The sequence below is a fragment of the Centrocercus urophasianus genome, unplaced genomic scaffold (genome assembly GCF_019232065.1).
Source record: "Centrocercus urophasianus isolate 14NV4802_14NV808 unplaced genomic scaffold, USGS_Curo_1.0 seq_16, whole genome shotgun sequence".
In the NCBI taxonomy this organism is placed as follows: domain Eukaryota; kingdom Metazoa; phylum Chordata; class Aves; order Galliformes; family Phasianidae; genus Centrocercus; species Centrocercus urophasianus.
Genome location: NW_024884711.1, coordinates 23,326,613 through 23,348,480, shown reverse-complemented (window position 1 = coordinate 23,348,480; position 21,868 = coordinate 23,326,613). Strand labels below are relative to the sequence as shown.

General features: G+C 41.3%; 1 protein-coding gene across 3 annotated transcripts in view; it reads right to left on the bottom strand.

The window, feature by feature from the left end:
- Positions 1–9,527: 9,527 nt before the first annotated feature.
- Positions 9,528–21,868, bottom strand: part of ICA1 (islet cell autoantigen 1) — a 67,920-nt gene continuing 55,579 nt past the window's right edge. Inside the window, exons 13-16 of one of the 3 annotated variants that reach the window (XM_042816996.1) lie at positions 17,769–18,038; positions 12,718–12,816; positions 10,320–10,455; positions 9,528–9,693 (exon numbers count right to left, since the gene is read on the bottom strand). In XM_042816996.1, coding sequence (XP_042672930.1) covers positions 10,334–10,455; positions 12,718–12,816; positions 17,769–18,038 — 491 coding nt within the window. In that variant the 3' untranslated portion in view covers positions 9,528–9,693; positions 10,320–10,333. Of the gene's footprint in view, positions 10,456–12,717; positions 12,817–17,768; positions 18,039–21,868 lie in introns of all 3 variants that reach the window. The other 2 variants (XM_042816995.1, XM_042816997.1) reach the window with 2 other exon arrangements.

The window sequence follows — 21,868 nt, the reverse complement described above, 5'->3', positions numbered from 1 at the left end:
AATGGCTGGTGTGCATCAGTCAGAAAAGGCTTCGTTTCTGTTGTTTTATTGTAAGCTCATATGGCTGACTAGGAAAAAACTCTGGCCATCCTGCCCTCTGGGTGGTTTGGCTGCAGTGGCTTCAGCTTGTCCTGGTGGGAAAGGACATCATCTCCTTGAGAACTGCTTTGACAAAAGCGTGCAGCTCACCCTGCAGAGATGTGGCACAACTTGAACCACAGGTAACTTCACCATCCCGGGGACTGCAGTCCCTCACCTCCATAGGTTCTGGTGCAGCTTTGTAATTAACTGTGCATGTCCTCCTCAAAGCCATGACGACAAGCAGTCAAAAAAAAAAGTGCTGAGGATAGAGTGGTAATGAAATAATTTTGCCTTGTGTCCCCATTCATTTGATGTCAGTGTTATAGTTCCAGACAGGTTGTGGCTCTGGAAGCAGACCCTTCAGAGGCTGTGGAGGAGTGTAAATCCTATGTATGCTGGGTAGGGGCAGCAGATAGCAACCTGCTTGTTTTAGGAAGCAGGGTGCTGTCAGTGCAATGATTTATGGCTTCCTGACAGATGAGCTCTTGGGGAGGGCCAGATAGCTGCCCTTGAGAGCCTCAGTATCTTCAGTATTTAACCACAGCCTGAGATAATATAAAGTAAACATAAGGAATGGAATGAATTAGAGATGCTGGCTGACACTGCAGTTGCGAAGACCACCGAGGGTTCGCAGACGAGCTCCTGGTATCAGTGTGCTAAAGTGGGTAGGTATGTGGATGGGTTACTTGAGGTAAAATCCAACAACCTGGAGAGGAAGGGCGGCTTGTAGAAGTATAAATCAATGGCTGTTGTAAAATAGTCTGGCTTACTTTGCAAAACACAGCACTGCAAACAGAAATTTGAAGCTACACAATTGGGAGGAAATAACCGTAGTTCCGGCCGTGTGCTTCCAGAACATAAACACAAGGAAAAAGTGATTGAAGCTGGGAAAGTATGTTTGTTAATGGGCTGCACACGTACAGCCCTTCCTAATGCAGTGCTTGGCTAAAGGAAGCTGTGCGATCAAAGATCGTCATGCAGTTAAAATATGTACGTCTCTCTGTTTGCATTAGTGTAACTGCTCCAGGGAAAGCAGTTCAGGAGACTATAGAAGGTTGGAGGTTCCGGGAAGGGCTATAGGAGTGAGTGAGGAACTGGAAAAAACACAGCAATGTTTTGGTTCCATCCTTAACAGATGAAGAATGATTTAACTCCAGTTGGTAAATACTTGCACAGGAAATGATTGGTAATGAGCTACTCAAATTTCAACAGATGTGGAATACTACTAGGGATAGAAAATGAAGCTGGTTAAATTCAAAGGAGAAGCGTGGATATGTCAGCAGTTGGGCACGGGGCCATCTCCCAAAGGTGGGTTTCCAAAGATGGTGTGTTTAATGAGATGATCTTACCAAGAATGTGCTCAAAGAAAAATCGGTTCTATAGAGTTGAAATGTTACTACTGTGTAGATTACAGAAGACAAACACAATGGCTATGATGGGCTTTTGACCTTTAAAGACTTTAAAGGGGTATTTTTCAACTACTTGAAACATTCTTATATGTTGCTGGAAAAATGATGCCCTGAAATATTTATAAATGGGGAATTATTGCTTTTTTAAAATGATCTGGGAAGATAATTTCTGGCTCCTGAAGGTTTTTTGTTTGCATGACAATGGAGTGAAGCCTCTGGCACTGCAGAGGTGGTTGAGTACGTTTAGAGCTGTTTTCCTTTCTGTCAGCTCCTCCATAGAGCTGTAATTTTGGGCGGATGGCAAGAAACTGGTGAGTGGGCGCCGCCTTTACAGAGTGCAGTGGGTCACAAAAATACATGTCGCTCAATTAGGGCAGACAGAAAAAGGCTGATTGTGAACGTAGAGCGTTTCCACAACAAAGGCCTCCAATGTAAGTGTGCGAATATGCAAATAAAACTGATAAATTGATAACAAGAGCAGACAGATCAACAGCAAGCAATCGGATCGAGCTGGATAGAGACATCATTCCCTTTCTAAGACCTCGTAATTTTATCTCAGGTTGTAACAAGTTCTGATGTTAAATTGGCTGCCTTGAGCTGTAGCCTGGAAGCTCAGCAGCAAAAGAGCTGACAACCTGGGAGAACAGGAAGTTTGGTTATCTTTTATTCCTCCCTGGATCAGACTAAGCCTGTTAACAAAGCACGATTGTTCTAATAACCGTGCCTGCAGAAAAATATGGCCTGATTGTGGTTTTTGTTTTTCTTCTGGTGTATACATAATGTGAGGTGTGCAGTTAAACTTTGCGGTGATTTGTACAGCTGCTGGCAAGGAAGTTGTGTTTGCTCAGGGATGCTATGGGATTTTGGTGGAAGCAGGTTCTTTCTTCAAAGACGACAAAGCTAAGAGAAGTAGACCCCTCGTTAAGGTTTGGTGCTGAGATGATGGGCGATGCAATTACTCCTTTCAGATTTTTGTTTGGATAAGAATTTCTCACCCTGTCTTTATGATGCAGAAGTTTCTTGGGGAGGAACAGCTCCCTTTCCATACAATTGCTGAGATGGTTGGGCTTGTTACATAGGGAAGGAAGAACTTGCTCTTGTGAAAAATGAGGGAAGGGTGTTGCCTTTGGAAACGAAGTCTTGTTTTTAGGAAGCAGAGAAACAAATGCCTGACTCTGTTATGGTGGTTCCTTTGGATTGGCTATAACTTATTGCACCTCCTGAGAAAGCTCTGAAAAATACTGAGCATTTTAGTGTGTGTGTCTCATTCAGGCCATCTCTAGTTGGGTTTGGAGTCTCTGCAGGGATTCAAACTCCATCTTTCCATACAACGTATTCTGGTGTTTGACCACACTCAAAGGATGAATTTCTTATGTTTAAATGGAATTCTCTGCATTTCACTTTGTGCCCACTACCTCTTCTGTTAATGGGCACCACTGAGAAAAGTCATGCTCCATGTTTTTGGCACCCTGCTCCCTCCCTCCCTTGAGAAATTTATCCACATATCCAGTGGATAAGATCCCACAGTGGATGTCCACATATCCAGTGGATAAGATCCCACTGAGCCTTCTATTCTCCAAGTTGACAGGGTCACCTGCTGCTGTTTCCATTTTTTGTTTCAGTTTGTTCAACCATGCATGTCTCCTGCCATCATGCCTTGATTTCCTGCTTGCTGGGCTGGACAATCATTGAGCTGAGAGGAGGTGATCTTTGAGAAACAGCCTGCGTTCCTGGACTCTTCCAGGGCCGTATTGCAGGTTGTTATTCTAAGCAGGTGCCTGAAGAGGGCAAAGGCTTTTTTCTTTTTTCTTTCCTACACTTCTCTGCCTCATGGTGACTTCAGCCTCCATGCTCTCAACCAGTTCTCCCTCATTTGTAGGTATGAGGCCCTGCTGAGCGTCAGCTCCTTGACTGACTGCATCACATAGTTATCAGTGCACTCTGGGAGTGTGCCCTGCTGGGCTGACTGCAGCAGATTTTAGGGTGATTCAAATCCCCCCTGAGAACATGAGGCTTCTTCCAGTTGTTGTGGGTTATGTGTCCCCTGTGGAAATGAACTTGCTTTGTTTTGGCAGTGCTCCCAAAGGAAGATGTTCTGGTCTGGCATTGCTGCACAGCAGGATGACTTATTTTAGGGCCATAAAAGCACTTTCCTGTATCTTAAAACACTTTCCCTTTTTCACTTGGATAACAACTATCAAACAGTACAACACAATGTACATCAACTTCAATTAAGCCCTCTATTAGATACTCTGTGTGTTCAGAGTGAGCAGAGGGGGAACCCAAAGCACTTTCAGGCACGATGTACTGTTCATTAAAAGCAGCCCCTGGGCAGGCAGCTCAATCTGCTCCTGAAATCTCAGGTAGAAAAATGACTCGTTGTGCATTTCTTGAGTTTTCTGATTGCATTTAATGTTTGCTAACAGCGTGGGCTGTTAACATGGGAGGCAGTGGGGGGGAGGGGGTGGATTTGAGGCAAGCAGTGCAGCCTTTCTTCCTGAACATCTCTGTTTACTGTTTAATCCTGTTTCCCTTTTGCTTTGTTTTGGCAAAGTTCCCACTGCTTAAACAGTGAACTGCAGGACTGGTGGATACTCTGAGGTCCCTCCAGGCTTCAAAGTGCAGCACTGACACTGAGAAGCCGCAAAGGTCAGCAAAGCCAGTGTACACAGATCACATCCCGCCTCTTCAAAATGAAAGCAAAAGCCACGAAGTGCGCTGCGTGGGAATGACAAGGGAAGGGGGGGGCGATGGGAAGATGTTCATCTAAGGATTTTCGTGATCATTATTTCCCTGCATGAAGAGCAGTAATGGCTGCACAATCTCACAGGTAGGCTTTGCTCGCCTGTGCTTTGGAGATGAGTAGAGGTGACCACAGGCCCCGTCTGAAGGCTGTGGTGTCACTGCTGCTGCTGCTCCCTGCCATGCTGGCTCTGGTGCTCTGGCTCAAACATCTCTCCACTTTCTTTGTGTGTGTGACCTTTTCTGTGTGATCAGAGCCATTACAAGCTCTTCTTTAACAGCTAGGCAAGTGCCTGCTGTACACCAGGGTGTGGATGGTGGGAGGGTGGTGGCCTGCATTTAGATTAAGTGCTGGGATGACCCTGGACCTGTACTTTAGGCAGGGTACTGAGACTTAGCAGTATAAAAGGCATTTGGGAATCAAACCCTGCCCAATTTAGATAGGTGAGGCTACCTCTGTATTTGAAGCTTGAGTGCTCAAGTTCAGTGCAGGCTGCCTCAGCAGTTATAACAGCAAAGCAGTTACTTCAGTGGCCAATTAATTTAATTTCTGTATTTTATGTGTCAAGGATTTATAATGAGGATTGCACTTGGAATAATAATAGGGTTATTGGTTTTTGGTTTTTGTTTTTTTTTTAATTTGCTGGATCCTGCTATGTTCAATGTACTTGTTTCCCTCAGCCAGCTGTTATCTGCTGACATAGGTGGAGACAAAGCGGGTGATTTCATTGTGCAGCATATTATTTCCAGCCTGTTCATGAGGCATATGGCTTCCAGCACTTGTACTGGGGCCCTTCCTACTGCATCAATAGCTGAGGAAGTCCAAATTGAAAGCAACACCCTACAGGGCAGGTCTCGGGGGAGTTTTGCTTATAAAAGAAGGGAGACTGAGCTCAGTTACTCTACCCAATGGCTGAGGTTGGCTGGCAGCTATTTCATTATCTCTGATGCATCTGGGTGGAGCGTTTGTTACCCCCATAAAGATTTCAGTGCAAATTAAAGTAAACAGGGGTCAGATAGAATGAGCCTTCACTTCTGGGAGTTGTATGTGGCTACAGGGAAATGGTAGCCTCCTTGTTCTACTGAACAGGAACATTAGACTGGTTTATAATTAGTGAATAAGGGGAAATGTCAGGGTAACGTTTAGGAGAACATTGTTAATGAAACACTCAGGTAGAACAGTGACTGACAGCACAGCCAGGTTGCCCTGGTGCTGGAGGGCTGATGGTTACCAAAGGCAAAATATGCTGTCCTTGTCTGCTGTGCACCTCAGTTGCCATAAAGGTACCTGGGTCATACTTGGAACGTGTTAATGCTGCTGCACTCACAGGGCCAGCAATTAAACTCAGGCAGGTAGCAGAAAATGAGAATTCCTGTTACTTGACGACCCTTGGGTCTAGGGCAGAGGCACAGACTTTATGATTGCACAGCCACAGACCTGGGTCTCTGTGTCCTGTGCTGGACCAATGGTGGGTGCTGCTCTTGGGGCACCTGCGTACAGCCCTCGCTCTGTGCCTGTGCTTTTGGGTTCATACATTCTCCAGCATCATCACAAAATCATAGTTTAGGTTGGAAGGGACCTTCAGGATCACCCAGTTCCAACCCCCTGCCATGGGCAGAGACACCACCCACCAGGTCAGGCTGCCCAGGGCTCCATGCAGCTGTGCTTAAAATGTTTCCAGGCATGGGACATGCACAACTGTTCTGGGCAGCCTGTGCCAAGGCCTTACTCCCCTCAGTAAAGAATTTCTTTATACCTAATCTAAAATTACCTTCTTTCAGATTAAAACCATTACCCCATCTCCTATCACAACAGATAAGGATTCTCTCCCATTTTTCCTGTTGGCCCTCTTTAGATACTGCGAGGCTGCAATGAGGTCTCCATGGAGCATTCTCTTCTCCGTGCTCAACAAGCCCAGCTCCCTCAGCCTCTCTTCATAGGAGAGGTGCTTCAGATCTCTGAGCGTCTTCATAGCCCTCCTCTGGAACCACTCCAACAGCTCCACATCTTTCTTGCACTGGGGCCCCTAGCCCTGGATGCAGTGCTTCAGATGGGGCCTTACAAAGGCAGAGCAAAGGAAAACAATCACCTCCTTCACATGCTGAGTGGGGACAGCAGCCCCAACAGCACATGCCCAGCTCACCAATGCAGCGCTAGCCTGTCTCAGCATTGCTGCTTCTCAGCTGAGGCAAATCCTCTGCTGCCTGGCTGTTAGAGAGCTGCGTTGTTGCTCTGCTTCCTGCCTTCCCCTATGGTGGCTTATTTAAAAATAAGGCATTAACAAAGAGCTTCAACTGTAAAAGTAGGCCAACCAGAGAGTGGGTACAGCAAATCCTAGGTGAGCCAGTGTACCAAGCTTACAGGGGGGGCTCAACTTCATATTACTTATCACCCAGGAAAGACTAGAACTGCACAAGGCCCCTGGATTACTGTGTCACAGGTTACTGTGAGGTCCAGCTGTTCAACCTGCCCTCACCTGTGAGCTAAGTGAGCAGCACTGCAGGCTGCCCAGCACACAGGGCTTCCCTGACCACCCAGCTCCTCCTTAGCACCTCTACTGTGCCTCCCTGGCTGCTGCTTGCTGGACAGAAGAGGAAGGGAGCTGGAAAAAGGGGACCCTCACATATGCCTTTACCACTCCAAGGTCTTGCTGTTGCTCTGAGTAACTGCAGAGAGTAGGCATGACCCTCCAGGTCTTCCTCCTCTGCCTTAGGACTAACTCACCCCACATTCATTGGAAAAACTGCAGCCAAGAATGGAACAACCAGGAGCATTTGCTCACCCAGGATCTCCAATGGTGGTATACGAAGGCAGATTCCAGAAGGCCCTGAGAAAACTGAAGTCTGACGTGACACAGTGCCTGGGCCTTCATAGCAACCTCCTGCATATTGGAGCTGTCAAGACCAGTTTGTCCAACTTCCACGCATCAAAGTACATCAATTTATAGACTCACATAATCCTTAGAGTTGGAAGGGACCTCTGAAGGCCATCTAGTCCAACAGCCCTGCAATGAGCAGGGATACCACTGCTAGGTCAGGTTGCCCTGGGCCTTATCCAGGAACCTGTTCCAGTGCCTCATCACCCTCACTGTAAAAGATTTTTTCCTTATATCTAACCTACAGCTCCCCTCTTTGAGATCTGCATGTGGAAAGAACAGAAGGGAACAAGCTGCATTGTATTCTATGATGCTGGAATTGAATTCCGGTCACTTATGGAGGTCATAAAAAGTTCCATGTTAGTTCTCTCCACAAGCTATTCAATCTTCCAAGGTGCACACTCCAACTCCCCAGAAATAGCTGCTCTTGGATATATAAAAACCCAGACTCATCAAAATCCACTACATCAACTTTAATAAACTTCCTGATGAAGACAGTTAATCAATTACCACTGTTTTCATCCACCACAGGGGGGTTCTGCAGCTGTTTTTATTTTAAGACAATTGGCTACAAAACAAGTATATGCATTTAGAATGAAGCATATTAAATCAAGATGAGCATTCTGTGTGTAGAACAATCAATGCACAATTTTGCCACAATGCTTTGCTACCCTGATGTCCCAATTACTGCTGAGCCTGTACACACATCATAGAAAATCCTCCAACAATGGCACTGTGGCATGCAGTTGCTCTGTAGCCCAGGCTGTAGACAAGCATATCCCATATGCATTATGATCAGCAAAGTATTACTTCCACCTCTGCAATTAAGATTTCTGCCACCAAAAAATGCCTTTCTGCAAGGTGTTTCGTTTGTCTGCTCCTATTTTCTTAAATGAAATGGTCATGATAACAACGCACTGTACAGAGGGGTTTCAAATGCTTTTCTTTAAGCAAAACTACGTATTAAACACCTCTGGCTTCTTCCATTTAAAAGTGTGAAAAATGGCACAGGCAGAAAGCTAAAAATTCAAAGCTGACTAATTTTAAAAAAATATGATACAGGAATTCATAGCATGAACTGATCAGTATTGCAGTTTTAGGGGAAAAACCTGCAGTTGTGGATTCTGTCACATAAAAAGTATGATTTAAAACATGACGAAGATTCAGAACGCTTTTAGCCGAACCTGTGCCATGTCCTCAATTTTCCCAATCAAGACGGGAGCGTTTTGTTTGTTTTAAGCATCCTGGAAGTCTACAATCTGTGACCAAAAAAACCCAAACACAAGAATTTTTTGAGTCTTATTTCTTTCTAACTCAAAGTACAGTAAATGAGCTGTTTTAGCCTCACCTTTGCTTTAATCAGAACTGCTTTACCCATTAGCTAGAATAGATGGTCCATAAGTATTCTAACAAGTATCAAGACAAATATAATCTTTGCAGATGCCTTCCTTACTGCCACAGACTGCACTCAAAGTCAGGACCTCAGGCTGCTCCCCTGCAATGCCCCAGGAAGTTACACATGTCAGGAGAGACTTCACAGGTGACAGCTTATTGAGCAAGGAGCCATTACCAAACAGCAGGAAACACTGACCTTCACAAACAGGTATCCATGCCTCCATGAGCTTCTGTGTCCTACTGATAGCACAACAGAATGGCCCCACCCAGTGCTGGGTACTCCCTAAAGAGAAGATCAGGCTATCCACTAAACATGAAAATACACATAAAGAGCATAAAAGGCAAAAACAAAAATATCTTCCGTTTTTGGACTTCACAGCTATGTGGCACCTTAAGCAGCATTTTGAACATTATAAATTTGTATGCAGGTGCTCAAAACTTGATGAGGGTTCAGCCAGCTGGATTCCAGTCATACCTGCTCACCAGTACCACATAGCTTTTTAGCTAAATACACATTCATGTTGCCCAGTGCAGCCATCAGATCATGTTCTACTGTGCTTGAGGAGCAGCACGGCTCAGTTAACTTCTGTATTACACAGTCACCTTGAGTTGCACAGTGCAGGTACTTAGTTATCTAACAGACCCCAAGGCAAGGATTAACTAACTGAGCATACAGCTATGAGCAGGTGAAAATCAGCTGAATTTTAAAAGGCCAAACATAATAAATTGCAAAGCAAGCCCAATACAGTACACATAGCAAGCATGCATAACTTGCAATATTAAGCAACTGCTGACACATCTTTTATACCTTCCTTTGCTATAAAGGGAAGGTCGGGAGAGAAAGAGACACCAAGTAAATTCACATTCTCTTATTATCCTACTGCAGTACTATTCCAGAACAACATGAGGTACTGGTAATCATTAAGTACTGCCTAAAAACTGGCCATCTGTTACCTTCGGATGCTTGTTACGTACCAACTCAACAGCACTCCACCATCTCAACCAACACTGGGAATAAAAGGACTTTCTTGTGAAAATCATTTTATTAAAGAGTTAGCGTCACAACAAGCTCAAAGTAACACATGCTTCAGAAATAAATTTGATGAAAAATACTCTGAACAGAAATATGAATGTTTTGAAGGCATGGTAAATCATCAGTTGCAAGAAACTTCTGCAAACAGGTGCAAATTCTGTTGGTGCAATGGAAAAAAAAAAGTCAGAAAAGACGACTTCTGGCCATTTTGGTAGTACAGTTTGTCTAAGAATTTAAATCAGAAAGGGCACAATTTCCATGGCTGCATAGACCCAGATGTATTTCTTCAATAATTAGCTCCAGCACAGATTTTTCATTGTGAGTACTAACAAAACAAATTTAGTTGACACCCAAATGTAGCAATTATATATATATATATATATTATATGCAATAGATGTTTGACTCATGCAGCCTCCTCACTTACATTATTTTTCTTTAATTTAATCAATAAACATTATAAAAAAATAAGTTTGCAATTTGTATTTTGTTCCAGTGTTAGCTCTGCATCACCTCAGGCAAAGACAGTGTTTTCAGCAGATAGATAATCTAATTTGGCAAGAAATCTGCCCTAATTCTAAAACTCATTTTTGTAAATCCATGTAGAAAATAAATGCAAACTCTTTATACAAAACAAGAGCAAGTAACTGTACCTATATAAAAGAGGATTTTGTTTTGTTATCATGGCACATACTTTAAAGTTTCACAACAACATACTAATTTTAATTAGGTTTTTTTTTTTTAAACCCAAAAACAGTGTTGATGAATGGAAGAATGTGCGTTACCATGGGCAGCTGACTCATGCATTAAGCAATTCATGTTCTTTATCAGTTTTCCCAACAGCATCAGGATTGGATAACGGGTCAAGGTCAGCAAAGATACTGAACCAGGCAGTCCGGTCTTTAGGATTCCTTGTAGGTTCTGGGGAAAAATGAATAAATAAATAAAAGTACAAACTTGGAGTTCTTCCTCGTCAGCTATTTCAAAACAAAACTGATTGAAAGTTTGGCTGAGGTCAAACAAATGCTGTTGTTTCACTTATTACTAAGGGCACTTCTGACAAGAAAATCAGAATGAGTGATTGCATTTTAAAACACCACCTTTAAAAGAATATGGAACTTTGTTAAGAACAAATGTTTTACATCTGTCTGCCTGTGTACTTTATACACCTCCTGCCATGATAAGTACAGAACATTTCAATTACAAATAGTCTCTGTCAAGCTTTAGTGAAAGGTATTTCCATAGAATCATAGAATCCTTTGAGTTGGAAGGGAACTTTAATGGTCTTCTAGTCCAACTCCCCTGCAATGAAAAGGGACAGCTACTGCAAGACAAGGTCACTCAGACCCTGGTCCAGCCTCACCATGAATGTCTCCAAGGATTTGGGTATCCATCAGCTCTCTGGGAAATCCATGCCAGTGCCTCACCACACATATAGGAAAAAAAAAATACTTCTTCCTTATATCTAATCTAAATCTCCCCTTCTTTAGTTTGAAACCACTTCTTGTCCTGTCATAACAAATCCTGCTAAAAAGTCTGTTCTCTTTCTTTTCAAAGCCCTCCAGAAGATACTGAAAGGCCACTATCAGGTCTTCCTGAAGCCTTCTTTTCTCCAGGCTGAGCAGCCCCAGCTCTCTCAGCCTGTCCTCGTAGGAGAGGTGTTCCATCCCTGGGATCATTTTTGTGGACACACTCCAACAGGTTAGTGTCTCTCCTGTATTGAGGGCTCCATATCTGGACACAACACCAGGTGATGCCTCACCAGTGCAGAGCAGAGGGGCAGGAATGCCTTCCTCACGCTGCTGGCCACACTTCTTTTAATACAGCCCAGGATATAGTTGGCTTTCTGGGCTGTGAAGGCACACTGCTGACTCATGCCCAGCTTCCCCTCCACCAGTACCCCTAAGTCCTTCTCAGCAGGGCTGTGCTCTATCCTTAACATCCTCCAGATTGCACTGATAGTGGGGGTTGCCACAACCCAGGAGCAAGACCTTGCATTTGAATTTGTTGAAGCTGATGAATTTCACCTGAGTCCAGTGTCAGAGACATGTACCTGTGTGTGTGAGACTGCTTGTGTATACACCTGCATGCCTGCAAAAAAACAAAAGCTAAATGGAAGCAAACTCTACTTTCAACCTTCAGTCTTACAGGACTGAATTCCCCACACAATATCATAAATTATGTCTCAAGTACAGCTTCTAGTACAAGGGTAGATTTTTTGATTGATATTAAAAAAATGTACAAAATAAGATGCACTCTTCTACTCAGAAGAATAATGTTGTACACTAAATGAAAGCATTCTTTGTAAAATAAGGAATTTATGGGCAAAATATGCTCTGCTTGGCATTAATTCCATCTTCATGTCTGTGAGGCTAGAGAACCTGTCACTTTCACAGACACAGATTTTAGAGTAGCTGAATGCTCTTTGTATTTCTGGTGAAGGTATTGCAGCTGAGACATCTTATTCATCTCCCAACCAGTTCCCAAAACATCTTAACTGTCTTTTTCTACTAGGCTAAGAGCAGTCATTAGTTTAATCCTGGGAGGCAGGGGAAGGAATACACAGTGCTCCTTCCTTCTGCACTGACCATATCTGAAACAACTTCTGCTTGAAAATGAATGCACAAAATAGGCTGCTAACTAGAATAAGGATGCAATGCATTCCTGGTTCCCCTATCAAAAAAACCCTAGTCAAAATCAGCAGGGCTTTGTCTCAGTAGGTAGCAGGACTATACTCTTCGCCACAAGCGAATTGTTTCATACAGACAACTACTGATATGATGCATGTTATCAGTGAAATTTATGATAATGGCTCTTCTGTCTTATCAGTAGCCTGCATTATAGCCTAGAGCCTCAGAACACTCTTTAGCTTACAATAGTGCATGCAGATGCTTTTCCATATGACTCAAAATTGAAGTAGCAGAACAAACTGTAGTGTGAGCTCACTTGTTACTCAGTACATTATTCTTCTGACATACCAGCACTGAAGCCTACAAACAAAACATACGCACAAACACTATACATATAATCAACATTGAGAGAGCAAAGCAGTAGCAACAAAACTCTTGATGTGTAAATGCTATAAAAACAGGCTTTATTGTGGTAGATGAGGTGAGAAAACTAGCAAGATGTAAGTCACAGTTAAAGAGGAAAAGCAAAGCATCTCAAAACTAAATGACTTACCACCTTTCACTGGCGTCTTGTTAGCATTCACATTCAGGCTGTTTGGTTTCTGTGCTGGCTGTGGTATAGACGGGGGGCTCCCACTGTTAGCTGCCCACCCTAAAATTCAATAGTATAGCAGCATTAGTGGTAAGAATTACCTTGTCAGCGCTGAGACTTCACTCTCTAGCAGCACAGTGCTCACATTAGGTGATGGAGCACAGTGCTGTTTTGGTTACGGCCTTCTCTATCTTTCCTCGTACATGAGAAATCAGCAGGAAGATACTGCAGACAAACAACACCCTTAAGAACAGAGCATCTGTGGATCAGTTTCTTCATCTCCAGATTCAAGGAATTGTGCACTTTTCACACCTTTAACCTAGCTAAAGAAAGATAGGTGGATTTTTTTTGTATCTTTAATCCAATCACACTTAATAAGCCAGTATTAAGTGTGCCACAACTGTAGAATGAGGGACATCAGCTACACATGGGCAAAAAAACTTTTTTTTTTTTTTTTTTTTTTTTTAACATCTTCCTTTACTTTTACAGTTCCAAACATTTATTTCATCAACTGTTCCAGAAACAAATGCATTCTGTGACCCTGGGTTATTTAATGAATTATGAAATCATTAATTCTGAAAAAAGAAATCATTTGTTGCCAAACACTGAAGAATTAAATTCTAGATGAACTACTTGCAGCTAACTTAAAGCTGGGTTTTAATTGAGTGTATTTTAGTTATCCTTCATGGTAAGGATCTTCTCACCAGGGAGAGAGCAACTATGTGGAAAGAAGTGAAACTGGGTATTCACAATTTATTGTTCCTACATGCACATTTCATAACCTCAAGATAATAATGACAACTACAGTTATTGAAGCTGGATGAGCCAGGCTGGCAAAATGAATTAGGGACAGCATACCACAGAAACATAGGAAAAATGGTCCGTGGTTTAAGGTATTTAAATTCTTATGCTTTATCACATTTAGAGGACCGGAGGTCATATTTCTAATACCAGGATTAGAATACAGATGTAATTAGCTTGCTTCTATTTCTTATTTCAATGCCACCTCCTTTAAGTGTTGCCTTGGTCAATTATCCATCCACCTGAAGGAACTCGTATATCTAATTCTTCAGTATCTGAAACAAGATATTCATCTGTACACATGGCTAGTATTTCCTTTTTCAGCCTCTTTTTCTACAAGTTCACACTCTCACATCCTTTATCTGTTCTCGTCTTCCTTCCTCCCCTTACTTTCTTCACTTTTGAGACCACTGTCAGATACCGAAAGCTGCTGCAACAGCCATTATGTTACAGAAACCCTTCCTTCCTCTAACAGCTTATTCTCATCACTCCGATCTGGCGTTGACTATAAAGGACTCAAAGCCCATGCTGTGTTATTAAAAGGAAGCAAGAAGAGTGTTTCTATAAAAATCACATAGATGAGAAAGGGAATTTTAAGCCACAAACATCCTCTGTATCTCTGAGAAACTTAAAACTTCCTGAAAATCTGGGTGCAGAAGGCTCACATACGTTTGTTCTAGGCAAAGGCAACAAAGGCTTACAGGCCAGCTTATACCTCCTGAAAATGTGATCTTAAGAGTTTAATCTTTCAAATTTAAAAAAAATAAGGCATTAACACTTCAGAGTGACATACTTTTTCATATATTTTCTCTGCTTGTATTACAAAAGAGAAGAATGGCAGAGGACACAACTACAGAAAACTTTCATTTGAAAGCATTTCATAATGCTTTCATTTGCACGCGTATGTACTGCAGGAAAGTGCTTTGCATATCATGGATGGCAGTGGATAAAATGAGAGCTCCAAAGAACGGGGCCAAATCCTAATTTCAGAGAAATGAATGGGCAGTGCTGCCTGGAAAGTTTCTGTGCAAGTTCCACTGCCTTCAGTGAGCTCAGGAAGAAACCAATATGATCGTGCATCACTGCAAATGTTGGAGCACAGAGTGGAACACTGTGAGGCACCCAGCTGCTTGGACCCCTCCGTTTGACTCTCTGAGCTGAGACCTGGTGAGCCCACATGGTGCTGTGCTCTGGGTCTCTTCATTACAGCACAGGCAGCTCAAGCATCACTTTGAAAGCAAAAGAAACCTAACCATAAAAAAATCCAATCAAAAATGTTCTGTAAAATAGACAATGCTCGTATTATGAAATTCTGGATCCATGAAGGCTTTGGGAAAGATTGCCACAGGATTTTTATGAAATACTTTCATGAATTTTGTTTTTACCACCCACTCACGGTGAGCTGCAGAGAACAAAGCCTGTGCCTTTCAACACCAAACTGCAGTCTGTATCAGTGTGACAGCATTTGCTGGCCCCACACTTGTTTTAGTTTGCCTTGTTCACAGGGCAAATTCATTCTGTGACTAGACAGAAGGTTATCGCTGTGACAGCAAGGAAACCAAACAGCTTGCTCTTCAGCAAGCTTCTTCACAAAGTTACCACAATTAAATTTAGAAATGGAAACAGTAAGCTGCACATTTTCTTACCGACTAGAATATGTGCATATGTAGGTGATACAAAGAGGAATTCTCAGTGGGGTAAGTAAATGTGGCCATAAACATGAAGGAGAAAGCCAGTGCTCTCTGTGAAAAAGTGGCATGGCAACTGAACTGCAAAACTGTATTTAGAATGGGATATAAAAAGATTCACTGGGATCATACTTTGTTTTTGATATTTGTGTATACACACACACACACACACACATATATATTTTTAGACATTTTAAAACAGCACTTGGTAGTCCCCTAGCAATTTGGAGTCCCATTGTGCTAGATCCTGTCAATAAATACAGCCAGAGAGAACTCGGAGCTGGGAATTCCTGACCGTAACAGTTTACAACCTGCATAGCACTGTGCCTGTTTTACAGATAAAGATCTGAGGCAGAGAAAAAACAAAGCCTCAAAGATTTATGAGTGTGCTTAACATAAAATAAGTAAGTAATCCCACTGAAGTTAATAGAAAAGTTAACGTGCTTAAAGTTAAGCATGTGAGTTTTAAGAATTTTTATGGTCTTAAGGCCAAATTCACACAGGAAGCATGCACATCTAGGCTCTGCTGCAGCACCTCGCACTGAATAATTATTAAACAATCCCATCAATTAGGGGAAAAAAAAGTACAGCATAGTGCACAGATGTATCCCAAATGCCTCAGTAAAATATCCATAACTCACATATTCTAATATTTTTGTTTAGATATGCTTATACTGCAGCTAGTATTTTTTTTGTTTTCTAAAAAGTCACTGCTCACAGATCTGACAAGGTTATATGAAAGAAGTGCCGTGAAGTGAAATGCAGTTTCAGAAGAAATGAGATTTCACAAGATATAAAAAGCATACAATTTCACCTTCAGATAAAAAGTAAAAATAATGCATTTCACTTGACTACTAGACTCAGCCAGGAACACGATGATTATCAGATATGATCATTTGAGTTGACTAGCTTTTCAAATGCCAGTAGATCAATTACCATTATCTTCTCCCAAAATCATGGAAATTAATTTGAAAACATTAATCTGTTTTACTCTTTTAATGTGTGATTCTACTATGATGTTACATTGACAGAACTACTTTCCTATTTCTAGTGTTTCATGAATGCAACATACGTAACTTGCACAACCAATGTCACTGCCTCATGCAAGTGGAAGAGACAACAACAAAACAGATACTCAGCTGTCTGAATATATTGTATACATACATGCATAAATATTTCTCCTTGAATAAACATTTACATTTAAAAACATGCAAAAAGTCAAGAAAAGCAATTCTCGTAACATGTATCGCTATTTTTAGTCATTTGCTTAAAATCTGTGTATGCCCTTGCATCAAAAAAGGTGTTTTTCATTGTTCCTTTTGTCCCTGTTCCATTTGACAATGCAGTGACTAAGACTCATTTTTTTTCTGTTCCTATTGTATGTAGTCAATTCCTACACTGTTCCAGTCCCTCTTCACTCTATTAATCATACTCATATATGCATATATCTAATCATAAAATTGCACAGCGTTGCAAATGTCATTTGCCCAGCTCTCATCTAAATATTGAAGTCAGTGAACCCAAGTATCTTGCTTGTGCTGGGAAGAAGGAACAGTAACTGAATTAATTACCAGGTAACTTTGACTTTCTTATTCTTGCCAAAATGACACAGGTCAGTACATATCCTACGTGATTATATGAGTTTCACAGGTTCCAAGACGTAGTCTTCAGGATGAAATCAGTCTGCTAGTCTTACTACAGCACTCTTCCCCAAAGGAGATGAAAATGACTGCTGGGACAGAGCCCAAAACAGCACAATCCTCCTCCAGTTTGCAGCACCCTACACAGAATCTGGGCTGGCAGCTACAGACAGTGGGGTGGATAAAGGTAGCTGTTGTTGGCTGATTAACCACGCTCCCTCCCTCAGGCCAAAGAAGCAGTGGGAAGGCTTTCCTTTAGTATCTCCTTCTTCCTTTCCCCTTCCCATTGCTCAAAAAGCTCAAGAAAGAGAATAGCATAGAACACCAGGGAGAGAAGGAGTGGTCACTTGTATCAGTAGACAGATGTGCAGCCTACAACACAAATTCACCAGCGTGGCTGCTAGGAAAAGGTATTCCACTCTTACCTCACTTATATCCCTACCCGACAACAGTGTAGGATACAGAAAATAAATGCAATTGATTTTCACTAAGTTGTTTAAAAGTAGTATTTCCAGACAAAATACAGTGATCATTTTTGGTTCTTTGGCCCCTTAACAAACAGACACAGCAGTCATAATTCAAACAGTAAAACCCATTCACACGTATTTTCTAATACAGAAAAAACATGTCAAAGACCTTTCAGGAATAATAATGAAAATATTCAAGATAATTATTCTGACTTCAGGCTTTAAAGTAATTCCTTCACAAATCTAAATGCAGGGCTAGAAGAAAAATGCATGTTCCTCTCCAGGTCACATTTCACTTTAACTTCAGCATTTCTGCAGCTATGGCACAACATCACTACACTTCTAAACAGCAGAAAGCCGTACTCTGAAGCTTAAAAGCAAAAACAAAATGATAACATACCAAGATGAGCTCTTACCATGTAAAGATGACTGCAAGTCATTCATATTTTGGTCTAATAGTTGAGAAGGCAAATAGCCTGATGGAGTCAATGCCACAGCTGAACTGTTATCCTCATCTCCAGCTGAAGAGTTCATGGCAAGATCATCCTGTCCAAAAACATCTGTCCATTCTTTACTGAATTCTCCCTCTTCCAGGGAGGAAGCACTGAAGATATCATCCAGTATTACCAAGTCATCCTTATCACCAGGTTCTGATTTCAAGGACTTTGCAAACTGTTCCTTTGATGCTGTCTCAGAACAAAACAGAAAGTAAAGATAAATCAATATTAAAACAATCAAGGAATGGAAGCCACATTTTCAAAATATTTAGTCTAGTTTCTATGTATTAACTAAGATGGGATATTTTTTTCTATGAATACTTGTCATTTTCTCTTGTAGAACTAATTCTCTTGGACACCTGGGCTTGTAGTTTATGCAACAAATTATTCCCTGATTACCTTAGATAATAGTACTGCACTTCAAACTCATTGTCCATTAAAAATACTGCAAGCCTACATAACTATCTAATAGATACTGCACCAAAATCAATATAGAGTTTAATACCTAAAAACACAGGAGAAAAGTACTGTGAAGTATTACATAAGCTACTTTTTGAAGCATTACATAAACCTCCTCTCAAAACAATCAGATGATTGATACAAGCAGAAAACAACGGGAGATGATTGTAGAATTCTGTGAGAACATACTTCAGATGGCCTTTATAACTTTCCATTCATTGCTCACAGGGATATGCTGTTCTTCTCCAAAGGGTGCTGTTTTATCATGTAACTTTTGAATTCTCATATCCAGTAAGAACCATAATCCTTTCCACTAGCTTACATAATGTTTGGAAAGAGAAAGAATCATCTATGAATGCCAAGTGTTATTTTACCTGGAAACATTTAGAGTTCCACTGTGGGAGCAAACAGAGGACAAAAACGGTGGTTAACAATGCTGATGTTATGTTACTGAAACCCAGATCAGTTTATCTTAACTACACTTATTTCAAACTTGTGGTAAGGCTCAGAAACAAATTCAGTTTTCCAAATTGCTGATATATCAGCTGAACTCTCCACGTTTCATACAGCTTACAGAGATGTTTTAACATTTTGGGGTTGAGATAAAAGATTGATAGTGGCACAGTGCTTGCTACCAGAGCAACTGGTCATTTGATTTAAATTCAATTGCCTTCTCAAGAAAGCTCTCTTTTAATAGCTGCAGTAATTTACAATGAAATGGCTGAAGTTGAGTCATAGGAGAAAAAAACAGCACAACTGTTTTAAAAATAGGTAGATGACTCAACATACACACCTATGTACTAAGAAACAAAGACGACAACACGTAATACAACGGTTTTTTAAATTGCTGAAGTCAACACTGATGCTGAGCTCCTCTCTAATTCACATTTTATGCTCCCTCACATGACCAAAAAAATAGGAGCTATTACAAACAAGTCAATTCTAATGTTCCCACTAGACTATAACTAAAATACCATAGAAAACAACATGTTCTCATGAATACTGAGTTCCTTTCCAATCTTCACATAAATAGCAAAGAATGTTAACATTCTCCAAGAACCTACAATTCCCCCAAATCTCTCTGTTCAAGCAGCAATGCAGTGGGGTACATTCTTACATAGGGAAAAGATGCTTGCTGTTTCAAAGACGTGTAAGAACTGTGATTTCTACCGGATGACACCATCTCAAATCGGCTTTCAGTAGGCTCCTTCATGAACTTAGAAGGCTTGCAGGGGGAGACTCAAAGAAGGCATCATTAATAACAGCATACTACCAATACTAATCACAAATTACTTTTACAAAATATGTTACCAAAATTTGGCAGTGAACAGCTTAGGGAAAAAAATTGCTTCATTTGGGTATCCCATTGCAGAAGTACAATTTCTACTGGGAGAGAAAGTAAAGTAAAACACAGCTTTACATCAGAGAACCACTTGAATCTTGCAGTACTTCACATAACCACCAGAAATCAGAAGAGTGACACATCTCTTATCTCAGCAGTCTTTCTGGTTTTCCTGGGGAGAGAATGCAGACAGAGTAGGGGATGATAGGGTGGTGCCTATGCTGAAGCTACCTCAAGTAAACAGCAGTAAAGCTCTGCTTGTTTGCAACAATGGTTATCCTGAAAACAGTCTTGCTTATCGAGATATTACTCGTGTGGTATCGTCCTAGATTACTAGAATTATATGGTCTTTCTCATCTCACCTATAAAGCTTCTATTATTTCTTTTCCCATTTCACTGCCTATTTTCACCGTTGAAATTGCTTCTTCACCTTCACATTCTGCCCTTAATCTTAAAAATATCCATGAAAAAAATCCACAAGCTCCCAGTAAAAGACTGAAAAACCCAACATCATGACATTCTCTTCTGTGTCTGTTTGAACAAGCATCTAGCAATACTTAAACTCCTTTGCAAACATTCCTCATTTTGCTGTTATTAGAAAAATAAATAAATAGGAAGATAAATTAAAAATATTTACAATTATACATTATTTGAAATACAGGATAAAGACTACCTTCTAAGTCACACACAAAAGTGTACCTCTAACTACACTAGTGCAGTTAAAATAGCAAAATAGTAATTAGTCTAAATCTAGCTATTATGTAAAATCTAGGTTGATAGCTAACATTAACACAAGCATTTTTGTCAGATGTAGCTACTCCACAAAGACTTTCATATTGACTTAACTATTTCACTAAAGAAAAAAAAATAACAGGCTTTTAACTGACATGACTAAACTTGTATGAACAATAACTGTATGCATTATCTATATCTGAAGGTTGAAGAGCATACGGTTCAGGAGAAAACCAGAAGGGAAAAAAAAGGCCACATGCTAACTTCTTATTTGTTAACCACAGAAAAGAAGTTGTCACTATCAGTTCACAGATTAGGATTGCTATGTGCAGAGGTAGCCAAGGAAACTTTCAATGTTTCTGCCTGGGTTAAGATGCAATTTCCCCTGCAGTATAAGAGACTGCCCATGGCAAACCAAAGTCACAGTGTTTGCAGATCTGCTGTTGCTTACCCATTGGAAGGCTGTACCTTAAGTAGCCCAAATAAAACTCTCTGACTTGTGTGGCTGACTAAACCACACAAAGGGACTTCTTTGGTTCTTTGTTTGCTTTCTGAGCTGCCAGATTATTTTGATCTTGTTGTTAAGGTTTTTTTTACTCATTCTTTTCAGATGAACAAGTGAAGAGCAAATGAAAAAATGCATGCAGAATTCTTATTGCACAAGAGAATTCAATATAAACCATCTGGCAAGTAAAACAGCACCCTTTGGAAAAGAACAGCATATCTCCTTGAGCTGCTGCTAATCTAACAAAAGTGAAAGGATAGGAATAGAACCTGGAATTAATGCCATTGCTCTCACATCTATTTGAGAACAACACAGCAGGTTGAATTAACTATATGGCTGAAAGAAGTTACCAGTTCTTAAATGTTTTCTAATATTTTCACTGTTGGTATAAAACTAGTGGTTACTATTGTATTGCTAAGTGAAGAGTTCACAGAATCACAGAATCATAGAATGGCCTGGGTTGAAAAGGACCTCAAAGATCATTGAGTTTCAATCCCCTGCTCTGTGCAGGGTTGCCAACCACCAGACCAGGCTGCCCAGAGCCACATCCAGCCTGGCCTTGAATGCCTCCAGGGATGGGGCATCCACAACCTCCTTGGGCAACCTGTTCCAGTGCGTCACCTCCCTATGTGTGAAAAACTTCCTCCTAATATCTGACCTAAACCTCCCCTGCCTCTGTTTAAAACCATTCCCTCTGGTCCTATCACTACCCACCCATGTAAACAGTCATTCCCCCTCCTGTTTGTAAGCTCCCTTTAAGTACTGAAAGGCCACAGCGAGGTCCCCTGGAGCTTACTCTTCTCCAAGCTAAACAAGCCCAGTTCCCTCAACCTTTCTTCACAGGAGAGGTGCTCCAGCCCTCTGATAATCTTAGTGGCCCTCCTCTGGACATGTTCCAAGAGCTCTGAATCTTTTTTGTGCTGGGGGCCCCAGGCCTGGATGCAGTATTCCCAAGGGACCTCACAAGAGCCGAGTACAGGG